The 23,654-nt window shown below is 44.4% G+C and overlaps 1 protein-coding gene across 1 annotated transcript in view; it reads left to right on the top strand.

Moving 5' to 3' along the window:
- Positions 1 to 23,654, top strand: part of LOC119175053 (structural maintenance of chromosomes flexible hinge domain-containing protein 1) — a 274,681-nt gene that overhangs the window by 189,444 nt on the left and 61,583 nt on the right. The window contains exon 37 of the mRNA XM_037426232.2: positions 19,596 to 19,727. Within this exon, the coding sequence (XP_037282129.2) occupies positions 19,596 to 19,727 (132 nt within the window). The remainder of the gene's footprint in view (positions 1 to 19,595; positions 19,728 to 23,654) is intronic.

Here is a 23,654-nt window from a genome sequence, read left to right as displayed (position 1 = left end):
GTGGGTATATTCCAACTAGTATTACTGTGTTTGATTTTAAATTGTTCAAAATTTGAAGTATTTGAAATGAACGGAATATTGTGTACATCAGTCGCATGTAATTTGATGTAAAGGTGGCTTCACTGCAGTAAAGGGATGCTAAGCTGTGAAAACACTTGTCCAGGGGAAATTTGCATTGTCACAAAGTTTCATTTTAAGGTTAAATGAACTTACTACCCTCCCATCGATGCATCATTTGTAAGTTTAAAAACTTGTTATACCAGCTTATATGTTGTAAATGTAGTAAATTTTAAAGCGTGACATATTTTATAGGTTATCACTTGGATTCTACCAAAAGTCAAATACTGCTAGTATTTAAAGCTGTTTCCACTTTTTTTGAACCAAAAATAATGATATCTGCTCAGGCCTTGTTTCGATTTCTTGAAAATATGATGCAGGTTTGTTAGGTCATAACAAATATGCCCATTTTTCATTAATATATATGCGATATATACTATGAGAATTTGATGCAAAATTGTTTGAACAATATTACTGTTCATTTCGAACCTATATGTTCACTATTTGCACAAGCCTAGTGTTATGACCTCATCCCGGTGTCCACATAGTACCATTCTGCAAGCCACAGGTTGCCAAGCCCTGCTCTACACTGATGGATCACAAGGAAATGTATAATAGGATAATTCTTTCTATTGGTGTAGGCAGTGTTGAGTGCATCAACTTATAAAAAAGTGCAAGTCCATTGTACTGATAGTAGACGAATTAAGTGCTTAACAACGCAAACGACGGGAGGGGATAGAAAAGACGAGAACAGAGCTCTGAACTAACAGGCAAAGTTTATTGCAAACCAACTGCAATTTATTGGAAGACAGAATCTGCGCATAACCACGCCACATCAGCAAAATCAGACATACATGTGCCAAACGGCTTACCTTGTCAAGAGCCAGTCATATCAGTAAACCCCAGATAACTAATTTCTCAACCGTGAAGAAAAATTCAGAGTACGCTAACACAGGTAGCATTAAGTTGTTGAATTCATGAAAGGCTTTGCTAATCTCGCGCTCACGCTAATTTTTACATCGTCCCATGATCACACACTTGTCAAAAATGGGCTGACAACCACACTTTTTACAATGGCCTGACAAGTGGCTTGGAACGGAGCCTTTTAGAGGGTTAGTGTACTCTCTCAACCGATCATTTATGCATCGGCCTGTTTGGCCAATGTAACAGAGCCCGCAAGTAAACAATATCTTGTATACATTTCCTAAGACACGTTCAATATAGCGCGTAGCGTCTTACTTATTGCATGCTTCTTTCTTAGGTCCCTAACTGTTGACCCTGCGACATAGCCCTAGGAGCTTGTCGCGTGCGCAGGACACAACTGTTACACCTATTTTTGCCAGCTACCTTCTTTAGCCAATGGGAAACCTTGTGTACGTACGGAATGACATCCGTGCTAGAATGAGGCTTGTTGAGTAGGCTGTTGCTTTGTCCCTTATCAGGCACTCTTAGTGATGTGGGGAGAGTCTCGGCAATGAAAGTTAGCCGGGGATCAGGAAAACCTGCTTGTTGAAAGCGGTGTGAAACTGGTGTGGCGAAACTGCGGTGTTGAATTTGGTGCGAAAATCTGCATTCTATCTGGTGGTGACAGGAGTGAGTTAAAGCTGCCTTTAGACATGTAAAAGCGATGCTTTGCTTGACTAGCTTAAAATAGTCGGCCGTAAAAAGAAGAAGGCTTTTTTTTGAGCGTGGCCCGTACCGCGAACAGACTTGGTTCACCAAAAAAAAGCATTTCGAAGTCCAGAAATTGTAGCTTGTCATCCGAAATAAGCTAAAGACGTTACTTCTAGTTGCTTCATTTCATGCTGAAATACGTCAAATATCTCACCGGTGGTTCGCCAAGGGTCAAATTGATCGATGCGATAAAACACTAAAAATTTGTCAATGTAGCGTTAAGTTTTTGTTTTCTCACGAATGTTGGCACCAGGAAATTGTGCAAATTGGGATTCTGTTGTCAAGGTTTTGCTGTATGCAATGAAACCTGGTGAATACATACCGTTAAATACCACATATAGCTTGGATTCGCATATAGTCCGGGGTGTAATTTGGGGGTAGCGAACGCGAGAAAAAACTTTTCACCAGAGTATAGTCCCGAGTAAAACAGAAAAAAAAACATTTACAGTTAAATCTCGATGATGCGAATTCGGAGGGAACACTCAAAATATTCGTATCATCCCGAATTCGTATGAACCACAACAAAATACAGGTGATCATAAACATGAATGATAACATTATTGCGATCAACTACTTCTTGCTGAAAAAGTCTATAATGTTTTTTTGCTTTTTTTCTACTTTTACCGTCTTTTAAGAACGCCGCCTGAAAGGCACAAAACCGTGCCGTGGTTTTTTCACTCACGTTACCAGCGCTTACAATGCGGCGCAGGACATCAAGGCAGTGGTGGCTTTCCGACATCGATGGCAGGTCACATACGTCGACGTCTTCACCGTCACTGTCGACTCCGTCTCTTTGACCTCGTCACCAAGTTCTTCAATAGATCGCAGCCCACAGGTTGCGACGTTATCATCCGCGGTGATGAAGTTTCGCACCGAAGCTTCAGTTTCTAGGTTCTCCCAGCCCATGATGTGTAGATCAGCGTCAGGTTCTTCCTTATTTTTTGTTGGAGCCGCATCTTGTCTTGAAAAAAATTCACACTTGTGAAAACAGTTCATGGTGTCCTGCGCCACATTATCCCAGGACATCGCAAGGAAATGTATCGCATCCAGCAGACTAATCTGCAAGTTTTCATCTCTGCACTCAATTTTCGCCAGAAGCCTCTGCACAAGCAATCCTTCAAAATGATGTTTGACGTTTCGAATCATTTTCACGTTCAGCGGCTGTCGTGTTTGCGGGAAGGAACCTTATGGCGACATTGCAGTGATGGAAGTGCTGCTCCACTTGGTCCAAACTGCTCCAAAAGAGAAATGCTGCTCCATGCTGCTCCGAAGTGCAATATTTGCTAGTAACTGCTCCAAACCTGCTCCAAAATGGTGTAGGCAAACTTAAAAGAATGAACTTGAACCATCGGACCTTCCCATGAGCCTAAACGAAACCAAAGGCAGGCTGTACGCACTATCATCTTAGTATGCTACTTAGTGGCAGAAATCCAGAATACGAATTGGCCATGGTGTCCAATTCGTATTTTTAATATCGGTTGTATTTTTATCTATATAAGAAATAAATCATGCGTTCAAATAAAATTTTTAAAAATGAGCATGTGGTCCGAGCTCGAGCAATTACATTGTTTTAGTCTCTTATTTTTTTACCTTTTTTCGATTTTCATAGTTCACACAGCTGAGGGGCATTTAACACAGGTACGCAGTAGAAGATAAAAAGCCTTTTAAAAAGTTAATTGTGCTATACTTAACTGTTACCTCTATGATATCACTTGCTGAAGCTAAATCTCAAGTAGGACGCTTGCAAGAGGTGTCCTCTCTTACCTGAACACAAATGTCCGGATTTTCTTGACCTCCCCTCCCATGATTTACCCCAACTATACTGCTTGTATACTAGGTGCCTATTAGCACACGACATGCTTATTAATAAATGTAAATATTCATTCGATGCTTAAGTGATGTTGTAGACTTCACGAGTCATTAGGAACATGCATCTGCTCTGAAAACACCTTTAGCAAACCTAAGCTATAACATTTTTTTTCTGCTCCGAAGACACTTAAGGTTGCTCCAAAGCACAATTTTTTCTGCTCGAAAATCCGCTCCAAAAAGCAAAATGTTGCTTCCATCACTGGCATTGTTAAATTTCAAGTAGGCTTTAGGATGGGCTGAACACTGGTCAACAAAAATAAAAATTTTTTTTTCTGACATTTTCCGGTCCAAAGTTGTCAGAGACTCTCGGAAAAAATCTGACGTCATCCATGCTTTTTTGTTTCATTTGTACAAGCAAGGCAAATGTCCTGTTGATCGGAAGCACGTTGACTGTTTTGATTTGCCTATGACAGTCAGCTGTATTTTTTTTGGAGCCGTCAGCATTTATGCGAAAAATAATGGCGATACGCTCCTTACTTTTTTGACCACCTTGGCAAGCCTGCCTCTTAACACACAGGGCCCTCTCTGGCTGAAGGTTGAAGAAGAGTGCTGGCTCATCAGCGTTGAATATGTCACACGGTGCGTAGTCTGAAATCCGAGCCGGCAGTGTGTTTAGCCAGTCGTTCACCTGCGACTCACCTTCTTTTTACGCTTCACCGCTGACAACTCTGGTAAATTAATCCATGCTTTTAATTGGTGCAGCCATCCGCCAAAAGCTTGGAAGTTGTCAATGCCAAGAGAAAGCGGTACGGTGTCTTCCTTTTCACGTAGCACCTTGCCATCCACGTTGGTGCCGGCTGCCGTCATTACGCAAAATCACGTAAGCAGAACGTCTTCCAGCTTAATATGTGTAGCCGTCTTCTCCTGCTTCACGTTTACGCCGAAGTGCTGGGAATTTTTCAAGATTACTTCTTGCTGCCCAACAATAGTCCAGAGGGTCGACGGCGCTATGCCCAACTCTTTTGCCAAGACAGTGCGCTTTTTCTTAGGGTCTTCCTGAGAATTTCGATTTTCTCCTTGAAAGAAAGGGCCTTCCGCTTCGTAGACATAACGAAAACTTCGGTCTTCCTGTATGTGCAAGCTTAAGCAGTTTAAAAAACTCTCAAGACGATGTGAACACAGCAGTTGGAGCAGCAAAACTGGTGTTTACGAGAGCCCCCACACCATGTGAAAACGGCGATGCTATAAAAAAAAAGAAGAGCACAAAAAACTATGGACCATCTCCCCGAAGGGAACCCTGATGGAATGGCAAGCAGCAGCGGTGCGCACGGCGTTGACCCGGTTGAAACGTGCGTCGAAGTAGGTGCTGAAAGAATGGTTTGAAGCAAAACTCGATGTAGCGCTTACTGGAGTAAGCGTTTATTTGAAACTCAAAGACACTGTAAGAGAGACGTGTTGAAGATGCTCGCGCTTGGCTTCCTCGGCTCACGTCTTGCATTTGGCTTCCACGGCTCGCGCCTGCGACACGCTTCGCTAACCCGCAACGCAGGCGACGACCGGGAATGGTACGCGCACACTAGCGGGGAGCATGCTCTGGCGACTTCCCGCCCGTCAGCATGATCGCACGGCATGATGTCCTGATTGCCGGCACCGCGGGATCACAGCCGGGCTAGATGACGCCGCGTGTGTGCAGCGCACCTACTCGTGGCTTCTTCTCGCCCACAGATGGAGAGAGGTGGCGCGGGTGAGGAGATGATGCCGACATGAGGAGTGGGCTCGAGCGTTGCGAGTGGTGGAGAGGCTGAAGCAAGGAAGATGACATGTGGCGAGCGGCGACAGGCTAGGAAGAGAGTGACGTCACGCGCCCACGCTGCGAGCGAAGGCGTGGCCTACCTGGCACCATGCTGGTGCGGAAGGACAGGGTTACACGGGCTAGTGAAAGAACTGCTTCGCATCTATAAAAAAAAGCCAATGAGCTGCATGGAAAGGGCTGACGTACCTTGTCGGGCCACGCATGTCTGTCACACCTCTTCCCCTCGCAAACTCATTTCCCGAGCTGTGCCCGAGTGGTTTTTCCTTTTTCGCGGGTGGCATGCGGCCAAAGTGGAGCGCGGCGCAGTGGCGGGGAGCAAGCAAGGAGAGAACGCAACGCTTGTTCGCTGTTTTTGTGGCTGGCGCAGTGCAAGAGATGAAGAAAAGTGGGGTGAAAAAAATTGCTGGCAGTCACACTGGGCCGGTGGCCACTCCGCGTCGCGCTGCTCATGTGAAGTGGTCATTCGTGCGTTCATGTCATCTGCGGCAGCTGGGGAAACTGTTCATATATGACCGAATGACAGCCTATTTTATATGACGTAGACCATTCGAGACAACCTTAAAATTCGTATCATCGCGAAATTCGCATCAACTGTAATGGTATCATTGAGATTCTGCTGTATTGACACACTTCATTCATCGTCGTCGTCGGACGCACTCTCTTCTGAAGCTCCCTTGTCCCACAGCACATCATCCTCATTGACATCAAGTGTGTTCGAGATGGAGCACTTTTCGAACTCGTTGCAAATGAATGCCTCGGGAATGCAGGCCCAAGCCTCGACTATTCACGAGCGTAGCATCGCTGGCGAGGCCCTTTTCAGCCATCTGGGAGGGGTCACTTTTGGTTCTCCGGACTCCATCCACTCCGTGTACAGGTGCTTGACATGGTCCTTAAATGGCTTATTAAGGCACACATCAAGCACTGCAGCTGGGATGTCATCCTGGGGGTTTCGACGAGCGTGGTGTGGGAGTCGTGCAGCATTCACTTTACGGAGTTGGTCAGGTGACACCGATACTAGTCAACACCACACGTATTTTATCCAGTCAAGCACTAGTGACTCATTCATCCACCCTTTGTCCTGGCAGCAGACGACGACATTTTTCGGGAACTTCTCCCCCTTCGGCAGCTTCTTTTGATTGAACACCACGTAGCGTGGTAGCTTCCGACCATCTTCAGTGCAGGACAACATTACAGTCATTCACGTTTTTTTCATTCATAGTCGATAGCGCGATAACTTGCCTGGAGTCTTTGTCAGCGCCGAGGGCATATCCAGGTAGACCGGCGTTTGATCCCTGTTGCCGATCTGGTCTGGCTGAAAGGGGATAGCCTTTCGCAACGGAATCACATACTTTTGAAGCTTCACAAGGTCCTCTTTGTAGCTTTTTGATAGCTTCTGCGAAATTGACGTACGCCAACATAGGAAAAACCCAGCGCGACGCATGGAGAGAGACACCTAATGCTTGCTTGCTTTGAAATCCTCCGGCTGAATGCCACTGTCTCAGGTGATCTCCCTTGTCTTCGCTTGTAGCAGCTCGCTGCTCCCGCACAAAGTCTGCGAGATCTCGTTTCACGTCAGGAAACGCTCTATTTTTTGGTCCGCGGAAACTTTTTCGCTGGCCGCTGCAAACAAAAAGGGCGTCCTTCTGCTTCCGCTGCTCATTGACTTGAACTGTTGCTCCGCAGCACAGTTGCCTATGGCTTTGGCAGCAGCTATAACTTTCTTTTTAAAAGCAGCCGAATTCTGCTCGTGTGGTCTGACATGGCAGAAAATCACAGGAGCAAAATCGATGCCGTCGTTATGGGCGCCAAGTTGAAGGAAAAGCCATAAAACTAATGCCTGCTACCGCCGATAACACTACCTAGCACCTAGTGCAGAAGCGCGCAAACACATGATGATGATTATGATAGCACAACGCTATGCCGATACCAAAACTGAATTTCGGCCTAATATTTTTAAGACCTGCAATAGGAAGGGACCGAAGTTTCGTACCCAAAAATTTAGGGAAAAAAAAAAACCCGGGCTCTACAGCGAAAAATTCATGGGGCGTGGAAAATATTTCGTTGAAGCGAGAATTTCATTGTAGTGAAATTTAAAAAATATAACTGATCTGAGCTAGCAAAACAAAGGAGTGTTTATTCTTAAAATTAAAAAAGTATCCGCTACTTTCTATTCTTTTCCAGCAGGGCCACGACGCGATTCACAGTCACGCACAGTGAAAACCACGCTGAAACAACGTTTATAAACACTTTCGTGAACGTACCAAACAGTTGCATTAACACGTTAACCCCAGCAGCTGTGCGCCGTCAAAGTGTATCCGACAACACCGATATGGAGGCAGGGTATCGGGGAGCGGTGACTTTTGCATTATTCTATCTCATTCTTATCTATCACTCGCGGCAAGCTGATTTTGTTGATAATGCAGACGAACAGACACTCTGATTAGTTACCACACTGGCCAAGCGCGAACATAATGATAAGCATCGGAATCGGGAAAGGCATCGTTCCGCGGTTGCACTCAGCAGCTGCGTGACTGAAACCATGAACTGAGTGACTGAGCTTCAGCTTCGAATCGTCTGCGGCTCGAAAGCAAGCCAGTGGCAAAAGCAGGGCAGTCGGCAGTCTCATTACCATCGCTATCGAGCAATGGCGGCACCCATGCTTGCTGAACAGCGGTGGTCTCTAGTGGTGCCAACGCATGTTTTAGACTTCATCGATGTACCGTATAAACCGGACTATAGGTCGAGTGGGAACATAGGTCGGCCCCCCAAGTTCAGGTCACCGAAAAAGAAAAAAAAGGAAAACAACCCAAAACTGCCGAACCACATTTATTTGCGAATTGGGCGCACCCCATCCCGATCGTCGGAGCTCCCCTCTACCACCATTGCAACTCTCGCATTGTCGCACCAACTGTCGCACCATCGCATTGTCTTGCGTTTGAAAATGACGAAGGGCGGAAGCTTTCTACCATCTGCCAGCATGACGGTGAAGCGCGAGTGCTCGTTGCCAGTGGACAGCAGCTTCACATCCTTGGAGCCGCGCTGCGTGATCGTGGTCGACGAAGGCATGTCAAACCACACGGGGGTCTCATCGGCGTTGTCAATCTGCCCCATCATGTAGTCGTTCTGCTCCCGAAGCCGGTTTACGAAGCGCTGAAAGTTTATGAGCTTGTCCTCGAACTCCTCTGGCAACTTTTGACAGATGGATGTGCGCCACCGGAGAGAAAATTCTTTGCGTCGCATAAATTGATGCATCCAAGAGTTCGGTGCACGAAGCTCTTCTCTCGTTAACCCAGCTTCCCGAGCGAGTTCCACGGCTTTCTTGCGAATGGTATCCACGGTCACTGGCAGCGAGCGCGCACGAACTTCCCGCACAAAGTCCGCTAGCTTATCCTCCAGCTGCGGATGAACGGCACTTCGTCCACGAAACGACATTTTTCGAGGATTGCACATCTGCAGCTTCCCTTTCTGCGCCCTCCAATAGCACATGCTTTTTTATGATACACCAAAGCGGCGCTGAGTAGCCATATTCCCGTTCGCTTCTGTGAACTTAACATCTAGTTTAAACGCAGCTGAGTACTGCTTCCTCTCACCGCTAGACATTGCTGAGTACATGAGTACAAAAAAAAAAATGAGCTCACATAATATATACAGCGTCAGGAGGTCCCAAAGTAAGAAACTGTCAGGGGGACCTCCTATCGTTAATGGGGTACATAAAAGGTAAGTAACAGCAGCGAAAGCTACAAGTGCGAACAAAAATAAAAAGTGCATTCAACACAGAACAATAAATAGTCAAATCGAAAAAGTTAATTTACCAGAACAACATTATACAAAACTACAAGAATACGTAAAAGCAGGAATTGAAAACGTAGAGGTAATAATGAAAATGTTTTATTACAAATGAACAAGGGGCTCAATTAACAGTATGCTTTTCATGTTATGTTTAAAAGACTGCAATGAATGAGACGACTTAACGTGAAGAGGGATATTATTCCAAAGATGAACACAAAAGAAGCGTGCTGTGTATCTGCCATAGTTTGATCTAATTTTAGGTAAAAGGAAGTTATTACGCTCTGAAAACCTGGTATTATTGCTGTTGACGAAGATATGAAAAGGAATATTATCAAGTGATATTTCGCGATGAATGAGACGGTATGTGATGAGCGACAATCTATGATAAAACAATTGTTGAATGGGTAGGATTCGAAGATGTTGATAGATAGGTAGAGAATGGCAACGGAATGGGCTAAAAGTCATTAACTTGATCGCCTGGTTTTGAAGACGTTGAAGCGGTTTGAGATGAATGGCGTATGTGTTACCCCATGATGATAAGCAGTATGATAAATGGCTATTAATATAAGCATGATAAAGTGAGATGAGAACATGAGGTTGAAAAAATGCACGTGTTGTAATGATAATGCGGATACCAAATGAAACCCTTTTTATAAGTGAATTGGCATGACTATTGTATTTAAGATGTTTATCGAGAGTAACACCAAGGAATTTAACATTGTCTGATGCCAGTAAAGTATAATTATCCAGCAAGACAGTTATGGAGGAAGAAACCACAGTTTGTGCGCTATGAAAGAGTACGAAAGTTGTTTTAGTAGGATTAATCTGAAGTTTGTTATTTCTACACCATGAATGCACGTTGTTAACATCTGCATTAAGTGTGTCTTGAAGTGTGGTGAGCGATTTATGTGGTGAGTAAATGGTCGTGTCGTCAGCATATAGCAAACACTTAGAAAACGTAAGCGTATTAGGTAAGTCATTTATGAATAGTAGAAATAACAACGGACCTAATATAGAACCTTGGGGAACACCGCAGTTAATTAATTTAGTCGATGAAAATTGACCATTAAGATATACGACTTGTGGCCTGTTAGACAAGTAGCTACGAATAAGATTTAGAGTTGGGCGAGTAATACCAAAAGACTCGAGCTTATCCAGAAGAATAGAATGTTCTAGTGTGTCAAATGCCTTTGTTAGATCAATGAATATGGCACCTACAACGAACCCTTCGTCAATAAATTGTTTAATGTTATCCGTGAATTTGAGCAATGCTTGTTCCGTTGAATAACCACTCCTAAAGCCAAACTGGTGTGGGGAAAGAAGATTAAATTTGTTTAGATAGTCCATCAGACGACTGTAGATAAGCTTTTCAATGACTTTGCCAAAAAATGGCAAAATGCAAATGGGGCGATAGTTGTTAATGTTATCACGAGAGCCTTTTTTGTACACAGGAATTATTTTACCACGTTTCAACAACTCAGGAAATATACCGGTTCTGAAAATTTTGTTAGCAATATCTGCAAAAACTAATGATATGTCTGCAGCAACCAGTTTTATTCTAGAGGGCCGGATGAAGTCCAGGCCTGGTCCCGTAACTTTGAGGGAAGAAATTACGTTAAAAACTTCTGAAGAAGAAACCGGGCAAAGGAAGAAGGACTGAGGGTTACGTGGAAGATGGGCTGGAACGCTAAGTGAGAGCGTATTTTGGCACGCGGCAAAATGATCGCTAAAAACATTTGACATTTCAGCTTCGGTAGAGTATTCCTTGTCTTTGTAAATTATTTTTTTAATGCTGGCATCGGACTCCCTAACATTCAGAAATTCTTTAATTAGCTCCCAATTACGCCGAGTATTTGTTCTGTTTTCAATTATTCGCCGTTCATAATATTCCCGTTTTGCACGTTTGAGGACGCTAGAAAGAATGTTGCTATAATTTTTAAATCTAGCTCGCAAAGATGCGTTGAAAGGCTGCAATTTCACCTTTTTGTGAAGATTATTTTTCTTTATTATTGAGCGCAGCAGCGCATTTGTAATCCACGGATTCCTAGGAGACGAGAATGTGTGCTTATGGGTTACATGGGTTGTGCAATCGTTAATGTAATTCGTTATTGTTGATAGAAAAATCGAATATGCCTTCTCAGGACAATCTTCTCAAAAAACGTTATTCCAGCATGTGTCATGCACTTTTCGTGCAAATAAAGCTTCATTGAAGGAATTTTTTCGTATATTGACGGTGCTGTGCACGTTTTCCGGTACCAAGAACGAAGAACAGGGGATAATGATCTGTAATGGAATAATCAATCACTCCGGTGGTGTAATCAGAGGTTGATGATGAAAATATGTGGTCTATTAACGTGCAAGAACCGGCAGTGTCACACCTAGTTGGAACATCAATTAAGGAAGAGAAACCATAGCTAAATAAGCAGTTGATATAATCAGAGCACGATTGACAGCAATTCAGTGAACGAAAAAAAAAAGTCCACTAAAAATTCAGCGCAATGTTAAGCGGAGCGAAAACTCTGAACAGATCAGAAGCAAATCATGAACACAAAGAAAACAGACTGGGATTGGATTTGGATGCGGATATGGCCACAGAACACCTACCAGTTTAGAGAACGGAAACTGTACCTTTGGGCTGTTGTATCAAAATAATATGCAAATACGTAGCGGCGGCGTACTGAACTGCAATACCGCGAGGCGAGATGGCGCTCGTAGTGCTATCATCATCAATAAACAGACGCATTTTTTTTGTTGCAGGTGGGGGGCTCGCGGCTGGTTCGCGCTGCTCGCTTCCTCTGTTTTTTTTTTTTTTCGTTGCCCAATCGCGTTTCACGTCTGTAATTATCGCCAGGGGACCTAGCTGGCCTCAACTGGCAAAAACAACGTCAATCAAGTAAGGTTTGCATCGTTTATTGCGAGTGCCCAAGCCGGTATAATCAATGTATACGGTCGGGTCCGAACAAAACAAGTCATTCATACATATCGAAAGCTTTCAACCCATGTGTAAAGACTCTTGAAAGCTAACAAGCATATGCATATAATTGAACATCGAGATCGCTGAATGAACGTTGCTCTCATTGTGTTGCGGCGCTCGAGTTTAATAGCGTGGCTTCAGGACAAGGGTCCGATTCTGCCGTCAGATGCGGCGCTTGCCCCATAGTGTTGATCTTGAAGCGAATGCATGATGTGGAATCGGGAAGGAAACTTGCACATTGCCGATAGATAGCTCGCGCAGTTAGAGCAATGTGGTTTTGCAAAATTGGTTAAATAATCAATTGCGGATGCGTGCATTTCTGAATCATTCTCGCTCTGCAATGCTACATTGAGTACTTCACAATTCTGCAATGTCGCATCGTGAGGGTAGGCTCTAGTTTCAATACTCAGCCGTGAGCCCATATCATAGGTATTATGTATTTAGGGGATGGGCCTAAAATATTTCAGGCTTGCTACATTTATTGTTAGAGTTAAGTTACACAGTTACCACAGCTAGAATTTCTCGTCGCATGTAATGACCAGTCTGCTGAGTATGCAGCGAACATGTATGCTAAAGGGACACTTATGAGGTGTGTGCTTACAGATCTAAAAGGCCCAATTCTAAGAAAATAAGCTTCAGGTATGCATCGAACAATTTTGTTGTCTGTACATCTTTGTTTGTACTCTTACATCACACTATCTGCTCAGCCCTTAGCACAATCTCTTTTTTTGCATAGACATATCCATAGAACTTGGGTACTCTCTTGCAAGCAAGCACTCCTAAAATCAATTGGTGGTACATGATGTAAATCTGTCCGAATACTGGATCAATAAAGGTCACATTTATTACACACTTGTTATTATGTTTACTTTTTCATTATACTTGTGCTTGAAAATGAAGTTGCTTTCTCCCTGCTACTTTTAGAGGTTAGCATTTGAAATACGTACTATCTTGCAGTGTGGCTGTGAATAAGTCAAGATCATTTATGTTTCAACGACCTGTGCGATTTCCTAGATTTTTTTCATGACCGTAGTGCACAGAATTTCACTTCGTAGTGGTAGACACTATAGTTATGACAACTTCATTTAAACAGAAGCAGATGTGCACAAAGAAATCTGGAACGTTTTTCTGCAAAAAAAAAAAAAAAAACAGTACCACATGCAATGAACACAATCTTGCTCTTCACGACAGCATTCACGTCTTTCAGGAAGCTGTGCCGCAAGTGATCATCACTTCTATGATTTATTATTTTAGGATCCCATTGAACATATGTGCAAAGCTAAAGCAATTGAGTGCAGTCTTATGAGCTTTGGTGCATCTTTTTGTAAACTTGTATGAGCTAAACACAGTTAATTAAGACAAAACAGTTCTGTGTGTTGTTGGTAAACTGTCACAAGGCACAACTAAATGTCGGAAAGCCTGTGAATGCCCATCATTGTGGGTGTGTTCATTATGTAGTGCAAATAATAAATTCGGACGATTCACATGCCAACTATGAAATGATCATGAGTCCTACAGTAGTGGGCAAATTTAGATTGATTCTGGCTTCCATGGGTTCAAACAAATGACATTGTAGCTTCATAGGGGACAAGACTGCTTGTCGAAACATTTGCTTTGACCCCTTATGTTAACATATTTTTGATATTTTCAAGCTTCCATCTTTTAAGGGTCAGTTTAGTTCACCTGCACCAATCCGAACTGGTTCACAGCTGTGCACGAAAAGTTCAGAACTTGTGCGGCAGGAGTTCAGCGGTGCGGCATCACAAGTGAATGACAAGGTGCCGACAAGGTGGAATCCTTATTTTTGTTCGCTTAATTTATTGAGGTGCAAACATCTTGGCAAAACACGCCGCATTTATAGAGGTGTACAGCACCTACGTCTAATGCATGTTGTTAGTTAAGCTGTGCGAGCGGCTGCACCAAACCAGCGCTGTCAGAGCAGAAGGTACAGGAAAGTCATGAAATAGTTTTGGTGCTGTACCTCTCCTGCGCTTTTTGAAATGAATGGCAAGATTTAAAAGATGCCATTGCTGTGCCACTGAAACGAATGGCAAGGTGCAGCACTTTGTAAAATGGATCATGTGGTGCAGGCGAATCGAACGAACCCTTAAGCACACAAGCGTCTTAGCGTTTCAACCCCATAGAAATATGGCAACAGTGGCTGGGATCAAACAATATGTTGTTGAGCTCAGCAGCGCCACACAATCTAACTAATAGTGTTACAGTTTCAACATTATTGAAGTGTAGATTCCATGCCACGGTAGGCAGACAATGCTTGTTGCCAATCTAAAGCACCTCTCCACGATATGCGCAGTAAAACATACACAAATACAGCATTACATGTGTGAGGTTAGAGATGACCTGTTGTAGTGGACATTCAGATGTTTCAACGTGCTTGCAGAGTGGACATTCGGGGGTGGTCATCCTGTCATTGCATGGCAGTCTGGAAAAACAAGTAACATCACCAGATATGAATGCATGAAATCAATGCATAATCAATGCATGAAATTTTCCAAAGTGAACAAACTCAGTTAATTAGTAAACAGCAGTATTTTATACATATATGTAGTGGTACCTCATAACACGTATATCACTCAGGGCTGCTTCTTCGCAAGGCATGTCATGTAGCAGGTTCCTCGCCAATTGTACACATTTGCTTCCGTGCCAGGTTGGCCAGGAGGCTGTGGCAGAAAAAGAAGTACTTCTCATTTATGTGATGCTTCCTTTGTCACACTATAGCAAAACCAGACCCATAATTATGTGATGTTTCTCAAACGCGACTGCAGTAAACTATTAAATAGTAGGTTTTTTTCACTAATATATGGGCTAGCTAAGAAGACACATGCGAGGCGACAGTGATTTATTTGCCTTCTTTTATCGCAACGGCCTGGTTGGTGTTACCTGGTGATAAAATTTCAGAATTAACTATTGAGTCGCGACTCGTTCCCACGTGAAGCCATGCACGCCGCAAGCCACGCACATTTTCCCGGTTGCAGATTGAGACGTTCAACAATTTTAAAATTTAATGATGCAATGCGCTGCCACCGTGTGACGCCTACGCAGTAATTGGCAAAAATAAAACTACATATGTTGATATGAACCAACTAGCCCCGCAAGGAACCATTTTTAAAAAGCTGTAGTGGTTTCTACTCACCGGCCCGGGCTTGCAACGGGTGTTCATCCGATGAAAGCTTCAACGGTCACTTCGTTCCCCGAAAGTCACTCGAATTCCCTTCGCGAAAGCGTTTAAACGAGTCAAAATAAACAGAACGAGAAACAGCGTGTTGGTCGGCAGAGGCTCGAAACATTTACAGCGAAACGAAACAGTCCGAGACACCTCTGAACGTACCGCGAGTCGTTACTTGCCACCGCAACCGTTGGCCTCCGCAAACTTTGAAATAAAGATAATGATGTCGATAGGCTGCTACTGACATCGAGTCAGCTGGAGCAGAAACTATTACAAAAAGTAGATAACGCAGCACATGTTTAATAAAAACTACTTGCTAGAAGAACAAAATTTTTTTTATGTGTAGCGGTACGCAAACATGTAGTATTTGATCATTTTAAAATAAAACTTGGCCCCGACGAAGGCGCCTCTACAAGAAAGTGCAATAGCGCGAGTGGCGAGAGAGGTTAGTAGATCCACTCTGGGTGTTTGAAGCAGAAACGCGCCGCGGTAGGGAGCCTACATGAACCAACGTTACTAGATCCTGTAACGTTGACATGAACGGCCGTTCATGTCAACGTTACTAGATCCTGCCAGTTCTCAAACTGCGGAGCTCCGCCTGACGCCGTTTTGTTGCGCTCCGCGTGGGGGCGCGCGCGACGGAGTTTGCCCGACAAGTTGCGGCAAGTTGCGACAGACACGGACGGCCGGACGACCGTTGTAAACAGCCCGCTGCAGTGTGCTTGGTAACGTTTGCGCGAGTACCCGCAGATGTTTGTGGACTGTGCTGGCAAGTGTATGAACCATGCCACGCTGTTTCGTGCCCGGGTGTAAAAGCGGGTACGATTCCGTTCTACCTTCGGGTGAGACATTTTTTCAGGCCGCCCCGAGACGCCTTGCACTATGGCAGCGAGCAGTACCCAGGCGGGACAAAAAGCACGTGTTCTGTTTGTGACCTTCACTTCAGCGATGAAGACATTTCGAAAGTCTTCGAGCACAACATTTGTGGTGAGCTGGTAACGATGCCTACTCCTGACCAAATGAGTGACCAAACTCCTGACCAAATGAGTGATGACCAAATGAGTGATGAGCACAGCTACTTCAGAGGTTCACCAGACGACAGTGTTGTGTACTACTTAGCTGGATATGTTGTACACAAAATGACCAAGCGTAAAGAGTTCCAGTTGTGTCTACAGGACGTTAGTTCAGAAGCTCCTGTCATTGGCTCTGATGCATACTTAACTACATACCGGAGCTTCAAGGAAGGCAGCCTTAGGCACCCCAGCATCAAGATGCTACACTTCATCAGAGTTGTAAATGAATCTATTGCATTTTCTCTTGATGAGGAAGGTCTCTGTGCGGACTTGTTTTGGAAGGTCTTGGACGAGTTGGATGAGTGCGATCTGACTAGGCTGGGTTGCGACCAGCACAAGCCCACGTTCACGTGTCAGGTCCTGTATTTTTTCATCGTGACACGAATGCATTTTTACGTCAGGGATGTCGACCGACGCCTTCAAACCCGCGAGAAAGTTGCCATCGCCACCAAGAAAGCTCGCCTATTGTGAAGCCGTTGAACATTTGCATTGTGTGCGTGTGCCTTGGGCCTCGGCAATAAACGCATTTCGCGGCACTGAGAATAAAAGTTCCTCTTTTTTGCTCAGTTTTTGTTTGCAGTAACGAATATCCGCAAGCATTGGCCGCACGTTTGCGGGCAGCTTCGCCGCTATAGCTTTGCTTTTCATTCCGTTCATATATATATATATATATATATATATATATATATATATATATATATATATGTGAAGTTTATTGCTACATAAACACAAAACATGCATAAGTAGCAAGGATGGCGGAATAAAAGCTGCTTAAAGGCAGCTTGACTAGTCCCACCTCCCCATACAATAGCAGCAGCAACATGACAAGAATTCACACAAAAAATGCACTTGTTGGCAACCTTAAAGTAGATACACAGAGCAAGGGATTAAATAAATGGAAATTTAGCTCATTCATACTCCAGGAACATTTAAAAACTACTGCGAGATTCGGGACGCAGCATGTATAGTGATGGAAAGGACATAATCAGCTGCCTTCAATACATTTGTGTTGTGTTGTCTGCTTCTAAGTGAAAACTGACACATTTTTTATTTTGAAATGAGGTGCGGCTTCAGAGAGCCATATCGTCTACTGGCTAGTTGCGTGAAGCACTTCATCTACTCGCCGATCCGCTTGTTGTAGAAAACGCCCACTCCACTTCAGATCGTGCACAGATGCGGTGAGTAGCCTGTTGGGAGAACGCGGTGATGATGAGCTTTTTGCAAGTGATCAGCACTCCGCTATGCTTTAGTAGCTTTACAGTCCTGTCAGCGGACGGGGATGCCTTGGGGCTGTTGCATAAGCGTGCCGTATGGCTACAACAGTGCATTCTTCCTGTATCGTGCAGGTGTTAGTGTCAATACAGCAAGGTTGTTCGGTGGCCACGACCCACAATATTAAACTCTGCTGCAACGAACTGCTTGCGTTTCTGCAAAGCTGTGCGCACTAGAATACATTCCTGCATTCCCAGGCAGCAGTGATTGGTGGCCCAGCGTGTTCAGGTAGCTACGTATTAAAAGCATGCAGTAGGCTTAAAGTAGTGCTATACCACACTCGTGCCGTAGCAGATAGCCGAGGATGCTTTCCGTAATAAGGCTTTTTTGCCGGCAAGAAGTCACACTGGTGAATTTGTTAGTAATAGTTCTCTCGCCTTCGTTTATTCCTGTATGATTACCCGCAAAGGTGCTGCCGTAATCGTGTGGAGTTTAGAATAATTGATCGATTGATCTCCGCACTTATCAAAATGTCGAAAACCGTTTGCGGCACAATGTGGGTCCAAGTTCAGGGTCGCTGTATACTTTTAGCACAAAATCTTATCGCTGTGGACAGCTGGCACGTACTTACTGGTTGGCATTAAACGAACCACTGTGGCAGTAGTCAGTGAACGCATTAGTCTCAATGAGACTAGGTCAGGGATTCGTCCCAACGTTTTAATCATTTGACTGCACCACACACTATGGCGATGCTGCCGAAAGTAGAGTCTACTCGGTATTTAAGCCCCGCCGCGGAGGTATAGTGGCTAAGGTACTCGGCTGCTGACCCGCAGGTCGCGGGATCGAATCCTAGCTGCTGCGGCTGCATTTCCGATGAAGGCGGAAATGTTGTAGGCCCGTGTGCTCAGATTTGGGTGCACGTTAGAGAACCCCAGGTGGTCAAAATTTCCAAAGCCCTCCACTATGGCGTCTCTCATAATCATATAGTGGTTTTGGACGTTAAACCCCACATATCAATACTCGGTATTTAAAATGATCTTGGAATGGTATTGCCACTTTTGCACAAATGCATTGAGCTAGCAGAGGAAGTTCTTGTTATCATTAGTGGTCATCCTTAAGTTATCTGTACAAAGTGTCTCATTTATTTTAAGGTGTCAAATCTGCGAATTGCTATGTATCATATTATTGCTGGTTTCACTCAGCTTTTCTATGATGCATGCCACAGTTGGGCAATGTTGCCCTGGCATTTGATTTGATTTGATGTGCCACACTCATCTCAGTCAATTTTTCCAGATCAATTGGAACAAATATTGTTTATAATGGTTCGAGCACTTCATAATTAGTACTACTAATAAATCAAAGCGAAAAGAGAATACAAAATGACACTCGATGGCTGCAGTTGGCAGCTTCCAGCAGATAGCTGTCATAGTGGTAGCTCTTGAATGTTGTATGATTACTTGCATAAAAGGACCATCAGGGCCTTTTTAAATTGGAATTATTCTGCTCTTGTAGTGCTACTGTAGAATACTCTGAGGCCGCCCCTCCGCGGTGGTCTAGTGGCTAAGGTACTCGGCTGCTGACCAGCAGGTCGCGGGTTCAAATCCCGGCTGCGGCGGCTGCATTTCTGATGGACGCGGAAATGTCGTAGGCCCGTGTGCTCAGATTTGGTTGCACGTTAAAGAACCCCAGGTGGTCAAAATTTCCGGAGTCCTCCACTACGGCGTCTCTCATAATCATATGGTGGTTTTGGGACGTTAAACCCCACAAATCAATCAATACTCTGAGGCCAGATTATATTTTGTGCTTTTAATTTTTAGAGCACTTTTTACAGCTGTATTTTTTTCTGGATATTTGGAATTGTAGTACTGAGTGAAGATTGAAAATTCTGAAAGCTGTCAATTTAAGTCCTTGGCAAAGTGCACATGTGATTATATTGGTAACATCTTTCTGCTCTTGGTGCCACATTTGGCTGTGAGGTACATGACAAGGATGTTCTCGTTCTCATAGATATCACTAACAGTTGTGCCGGATATCCCCGTGAAGCTGGCACCCCAGCAGGACCCTGTCATACCTTCTGTTTCTAACCAATCCAAATCCTCCTGTCGGAATCTGCTCAAGTACCTCAAGTTGGATCTCACAGTAAGTGCATCTTAAGAATTTTATAGCCTCACAGTGGCCTTCAGTTAAGTAGAGCTTTTTGTTGGGCTAGTTGGTGCATCTCTAATGGGAGGAATAAGGCACTAACGATACGAACACAAGATTAGGCGTTCTTCAATGCCTCTTCTTGTGTTCTTTTCGTTTGCGCCTTATTTCTTCCATAAAGCCTTCAGTTAACTTCATTTGTAAGCCACATTAAAAGGTGACAACCGAAACACGCTACACCACCACCCCTCACCGCAGCCCCTTGCGTAAGATCACCAAATGCGCCACACAAATGCATTGCTTTCAGAAACATGAGCAGCTCATCATCACTCATCATCGCAGTCAGGAACGGATGACAGAACACCCTCACGCCAAATGCCTGCATATGATGCAGCAAGCGCCCTACTAGTGATAGCTTGAGGCAACATGCTGCACACAGGTTGGAACAGTCTGCTTGTTTCAGTGAAGCAGCAGCGATTTTCGTATGATTTCACATCGCATGAACATACATCAGGTAAAGCTAGACGAGTCGTCTGCTTGTGCCACAGCATTTGTGTTCTACAATGTTGTTTCTAAACATTCCTTTGTATAGCAACCGTGCAAGACTGCCATAACTTCTTCAGAACTTTGCTGCATTGTATTGTCGACACTCGTCGTGACACAAATTTGCAAGTGAAACTTGATGTATGTCAGGGGGCTCCTTGATAGGTATCAAGCTCACTCATGCGAGCACTGAAATGCCTGATAAGTAGGGCCTTTCTAGCCACTGTTTATTCCCTCTATAACTAGCACCACCACAAATGAGACATCAGCTCACCAAGTTTCTACAAAATCTATCAAGAATATAAAAAAGGAGGTGGAGTTTTAAAACCAGCGTTTTTCCTTAAAATGACATCATATGCCCAGCAGGTTACAATGTGATGACCATGCTGAAACCAGTGCCGTTAGCCTTGCAGGAGCTGCTTTTCTTGTTTACTTTTGTAACTACTTTAGGAGCAGCAGCAAAGAAAGACAGCAGCATCTAATCGACTTAAAGAGCCAGTAAACAGCCCTGAGGTCCAGAAATTTTTAAAAGGCGATATATGTGCAGTTTTTCTTTGCGAACATGCTGCCGCAAGAATTTTGCGAATATGTGCTATATTATGAAAGTTACAGGAGTTTGAACATCGGTCTAAGCTGGTTTCAAATTTTTACGTGGGCTCGCCCCTTTCTCTCTTTCATGAAAGGGAAGGTGTAGCCCATCGTCGTGACTCCACCCACTTTGGCAACGTGACACTACGTCAGTGATTGACATCATTGGTGAATTCGATTAGTCGCAACGCACTTCCGCTTGCTGAGAAGCGTGGTTGTTTGTTTATCGTTTGCCGCACCAGCCGTGGGTCAACCGTGTAAGCATCAGGTGCGAAGTGTCGGCCACAAACGATCAGGCCCCCACGTACGTCGCTGGATGGTCGATTCGCTTCAGCCATGCAGCGTGCAGAGTCCCATCGTGAGGCATCCGGTGTCGATGCTTCTTCGCTGCCCAGTTGCTCGATTTTCATCCGACGACTGAGCAACGCTTTTTACCAGTGTTGCTCTTGTCAAGAGTGAAGTACGTTCGCACGTGCGCACAGGTGCTGTAGTTGAGCGAGGAGTGTACACGTGCACGCGACAACTGCGAGGCTGGTTCTTTCACCGCAGTGCCATGAAACAAGGGACAGTTTCGTAGCTGTATGTGGGAACAGGAACTGCCGTTGACTTAACTTCTGTTTTTCCACACCTGATTTAGACCAATCGGCGAGCTGTGTGCTACGTCACGTCGCCGATCGCCAAGTTGACGTCGATGCGCTTGCAAGGGTGTCGGTCAGGCGTAGGAAAGATGCGCAAGAATTGTTTTTTGAAATAGAGGCTCCGCGCGGCGCGCAGCGCTGTAACAGTCAGAAAACGTGATCGCTGCGGTCTAATCTACTAATTGCCGAGCTTGTATGAGGGGTGTAAAAAAAAAAAGTAGGAGCGGGTTTACTGGCCCTTTAAAAGAAACTCATCATTATGAGGACTAATATGAACACATTGGAAGATAAGGGTAGCAATGCTTTAACAATTCCAGTGACATTGGAAAGTTGGAAGAAAACATCTATCCTGAACTGTATTGCTTTGCACGTTAGTCATCCAGCCTTATCAAGTGAAATCGAAGCCACACAGGACGCAAAAGTAACATGTGTAACTACTGGATTGGGTGGAAAAGCCATGCAAGGCAAGTCTTCCGGAAAAACTATGAAAGACTGCATAAAATAGATCTGATCAAAGGCTAGGGGGTGTTTAATTTGGTGGTGGCAGGTTTGTGTATATTTACGGCAGCATGAGCATCAAAAATGCTTACACAGTGCACAAACGCACATACACAACTAGACGGTCAACACTGACACAGCATTGCATTACAAGGCCTGTGAAAGCTCACGATTTTAATTATTAAGTTCTTTTCTAATGCTCCAAAGCTTAATTAATCAAATCTAACAGACAATCATGCCAAGGAAAGTGTAGGGAATGTTGCTAGAAGTTATTGTAATGTATATATGTAAAGAAAGAAAAGTAGACGAAAAGACAACTTGCCATGGGCACAGACTGAACTTCCGGCCTTCGAATACAGTTGAACCTCTTTATATGAGACACTGATATAAGAGACAAATGGGTATAAGAGCCACCAGCCCTACAGTAAAATACAGGTTCATAAGAAAATGCATACAAGACACCCTACTTATAAGAGACATCTCATATAAGAGACAAGAATTCCTGCCCGGAGCCTGCCTCTTATAAAGGGGTTAAACTGTAACGCATTCAATGCTCTACCAACTGAGCTACCATGGAAGCCATGCCCCCGTCCACTTTGTGGGGTATATATGTGCATTAAACGTGGGAGTGTCGGTCAGCGACAACACCGGTTTGGTGTCACATAGCACGCTAACTTATTACGAGCTTGCAGCTGACCGATAATCCCTTGTATACCCAAAGGCACTAAGTCTGCCGGAACCAACGAGACCCTTACTATGAAATAACAGAGCGCCTACCAACCTGGGAAACCTGGAAAGGTTGGGGAAGTTTTGAAAAAATCTGGCCGGGTCACGTAAACTGACGGCAGTCTGTGCGGTCGTCACAAAGATAGACATTACATTTGTCAAAGTGTTGTAAAAAGCCACTTCTTCAGCTGCATCTACAGTGAAGAGCAAGAATATTGTCGCGACGTGAAGACAGAGTTCGTATTTGAAGACGCTTAGAAAGCAGCAGCGGGTTGGTCTTTTTATTTACCGCGCGCCAGAGATTCCCTCGTCTTTCTCGTTGCGTTCTGCATAAAAGCGTGCAGACGCGTATGCACTGTCGCCTTCGTCTTTCTTGCAGGACGCACAGGACATTTGCCTCCCTCCAAAAATGGCATCGTCTCGATGCGCAGCCAAAGCACTCTACTTATAAAAACGCACATATGCACCGGCACCCACAGGACAAACGAGAGTTAGCTGGACAAGTAGGGTTTCATCTGGATAAGGGGAACTGCAATCGCCGTCGTGAATAACTTCGTAGCTGATGTCGTTCAATCGTCGGGTGACTCGATATAGGGCGAGTTTATCGTCATAATAGCTTCTCTGAAAGTCCGCTTCGACGTATTGGGATCTAGACCCATACCTTGTCGCCTGGTGTGTAGGTTACTAATTTATGTCCAAGGTCGTACCGTTTCGCATTTTTGTGTTGCTGGTGACAAATACTCAAGCGGGTTAGCTGTTGGGCTTCTTCGGCGCGCTGGCCAAAATCTTCGGCGTCAGCATGAGTGTCGTCACACTCGTGCGGCACCATAGCGTCCAACGTTGTAGTGACTTCGCGCCCGTGTGTTAAACTAAACGGCGTCATTTCGGTAGTTTGCTGCCGGGCGGTATTATAGGCGAAGGTCACATAAGG

The sequence above is a fragment of the Rhipicephalus microplus genome, chromosome 5 (assembly GCF_043290135.1).
Source record: "Rhipicephalus microplus isolate Deutch F79 chromosome 5, USDA_Rmic, whole genome shotgun sequence".
NCBI classification, from domain to species: domain Eukaryota; kingdom Metazoa; phylum Arthropoda; class Arachnida; order Ixodida; family Ixodidae; genus Rhipicephalus; species Rhipicephalus microplus.
The sequence above is the reverse complement of the archived record's forward strand: the minus strand, read 5'-3'. Positions and strand labels throughout refer to the sequence as shown.